Below are 2,500 nucleotides of genomic sequence, written 5' to 3'. Positions count from 1 at the left end.
GTGTGTGTGTGTGTGTGTGTGTGTGTGTGTGTATGTATGTATGTATGCGCATACGTGCATATGTCTGCTCTCTGCCAGGGCCCACACACGTCTGTCAGAGTCCATTTGCAACTGGTGTCACAACCACAGTCTCACCTCACCTCCACCCCCCCACCCCACCTCCTCAGAGCCCAGCCAAAGTCAGCAATCCACCTGCCTTGCGTCCGGCCCACGGGAGGGGGGCGTCTCGCGCTCGGTAAGGGGCAGGAGGGATTTTTGTGCAATTTACAGCTCCGGAGAGAAGGGTGTGCGTGCCAGACATTCCCCTGTCCAGACTACTGAGATGTGGTTTGTGCAAATGCTTCATTACATTAGGCTCAAACTGTCTGATCTGGTTTCGCAATACACTCCCAGGGCTGTGTCTCTCATCGGGTTCCCTAGAAGACCAGGCCCCTAAACGAGGCATTATTTAATGGCTTCCATAGTGACTAAACTACTGGATCCCTTACTCTCTTGAAAAAACAACTGGTCCCTTGAATGATGACTAAGTCAAAGTCAAAGACCATTTCTCAAAATAAGAAGTTCCCTAAATGACTGGCCCCTTAAACAACCAACCCGTTTAACAACTGGTTCCCTTAACGACTGGCCTCCTAAACAACTGGTCCCGTAAATGCCACGTCCCTTAAACGACCAGTCCCCCAAAATAACCGGTCTCCCAAAACGACCACTTCAGTGTCTGTGGCCGCGGAGCAAACAGCAGGCCTCTCCATTACGCACATAAAAGCACTGCGTTTCATAAGCCTGGTGTGATATGACACAAATCCAGAGAGGCAGTGCGACAGCTCCAGTGTGCCTACTCTCGCTCTCGTCTTCTCCTCTCTTCTCTTCTGTTCTCCTCACTTCTCTTCTCTTCTCTTCTCTTCTCTTCTCTTCTCTTCTCTTCTCTTCTCTTCTCCTCTCTTCCCTTCTCTTCTCTTCTCTTCTCTTCTCCTCTCCTCTCTTCTCTTCTCTTCTCCTCTCTTCTCCTCTCTTCTCTTCTCTTCTCTTCTCTTCTCTCTTCTCTTCTCCTCTCTTCCCTTCTCTTCTCTTCTCTTCTCCTCTCCTCTCTTCTCTTCTCTTCTCTTCTCCTCTCTTCTCTTCTCTTCTCCTCTCTTCTCTTCTCCTCTCTTCTCTTCTTGACGGGGTTATGAGTAGCAGCCCGTGCCCTGTGCGCGACCCCTCTTCTGCACTCCACACATGGGCCGACTATGATGACTTCACACCTCTCTGAGGAGAGAGGGGTGTAAAGAGAGAGAAAGAGAGAGATAGAGAGGGAGAGAGGGAGAGAAAGAGAGAAAGACACAGAGGAAGAGACACCGAGAGAGAGAGAGAGAGAGAGAGACTCTCACGCCCACCCCTCACCCACCCAACCAAAAAAAAAGAAGTGCAGTGGCTCTTCACCAGGGCTATGATTGCTTATGATCCTTTTTTTCACAGGGGCAGCAGTGAGAGTGGATCTTTCTGCAGGAGAGGAGTAGTCAACAGGGCACCATATGAGCTTGCTCTCTCACATGACTGTGCAGTGTGCAGTAGCATTTAATGCCAAACCAAATCAAATAACATCATTACTTTCATGTTTGCCAATGGATGACACACTATTGCAAACACACACACAGAGCACACCTTTCACTGGTTCTGGAATGGCTATTTGTTCCATGAATGTAGACACTCTCCCTTGGCAGGTTATGAAAAGACCGTAAACACAAAGGAATGAGAGGATGAGAGAAATAAATGCTTTAGATTACATGTGCAACTCTAAAAAGAGGCACACACACACACACACACACACACACACACACACACACACACACACACACACACACACACACACACACACACATGCACAGCATTTTGCTACATTGCGTAGTTCAACGTCTCCATGTCGCCTCTCCATGCGGTGTTGTGTGGCGTGGTGTGGTGTGTTGTGGTGCGTGGTGTGGTGACTCACATGCGATGCGGACGTGGGCTTTGCGGCTCTTGGTGGTACCCGCCGAGCTCCAGGCCACGCACTGGCACCAGTAGTCCTCCGGGCCAAACAGCTCCTCCACCTGCTGCCGAGAGATCTCAATGCTGGCCTCACGCACCACCAGACCTGGGCAGGGGAGAGGGGACACTTCAACTGACAGCTCTCAACTAGACATACTCAGGTTACACATTTGGTAAGGGTTACACTACTACAAATGGAGCAGGGGGAAATCTATCTGACTGTATTTTCTGTCTATCTACATGCATCAGATTAAAAAATTCTAGCATTTGTTTTGCAAGTGTCCTTGTTCAAAAGTATCTGCTAAAAAACTATAAAATTTGTGTGTGTATTTAAATATATATATATATATATATATATATATATATACACACACACCGGGATATGGTATATATACATACATATGGAGATTATCTTGGCTCTATCTGTTTATATGTTTCATTGAAATAGCAGATGTGCCTGAGGAAAAGGAAGAGAAAATGGAACATAGGTAGGAGG

At 47.7% G+C, this 2,500-nt stretch overlaps 1 protein-coding gene across 2 annotated transcripts in view; it reads right to left on the bottom strand.

Moving 5' to 3' along the window:
- unc5ca (unc-5 netrin receptor Ca) overlaps positions 1-2,500 on the bottom strand; it is a 136,837-nt gene that overhangs the window by 56,880 nt on the left and 77,457 nt on the right. For both annotated transcript variants that reach the window (XM_076270001.1, XM_076270002.1), the window contains exon 3: positions 1,967-2,110. In XM_076270001.1, the coding sequence (XP_076126116.1) occupies positions 1,967-2,110 (144 nt within the window). The remainder of the gene's footprint in view (positions 1-1,966; positions 2,111-2,500) is intronic.

This window comes from Alosa pseudoharengus, unplaced genomic scaffold (assembly GCF_046254945.1).
Source record: "Alosa pseudoharengus isolate Yale_2024_CS ecotype anadromous, Long Island Sound unplaced genomic scaffold, YU_APseudo_1.1 YU_APseudo_1.1_scf_6, whole genome shotgun sequence".
In the NCBI taxonomy this organism is placed as follows: Eukaryota; Metazoa; Chordata; class Actinopteri; order Clupeiformes; family Clupeidae; genus Alosa; species Alosa pseudoharengus.
The sequence above is the reverse complement of the archived record's forward strand: the minus strand, read 5'-3'. Positions and strand labels throughout refer to the sequence as shown.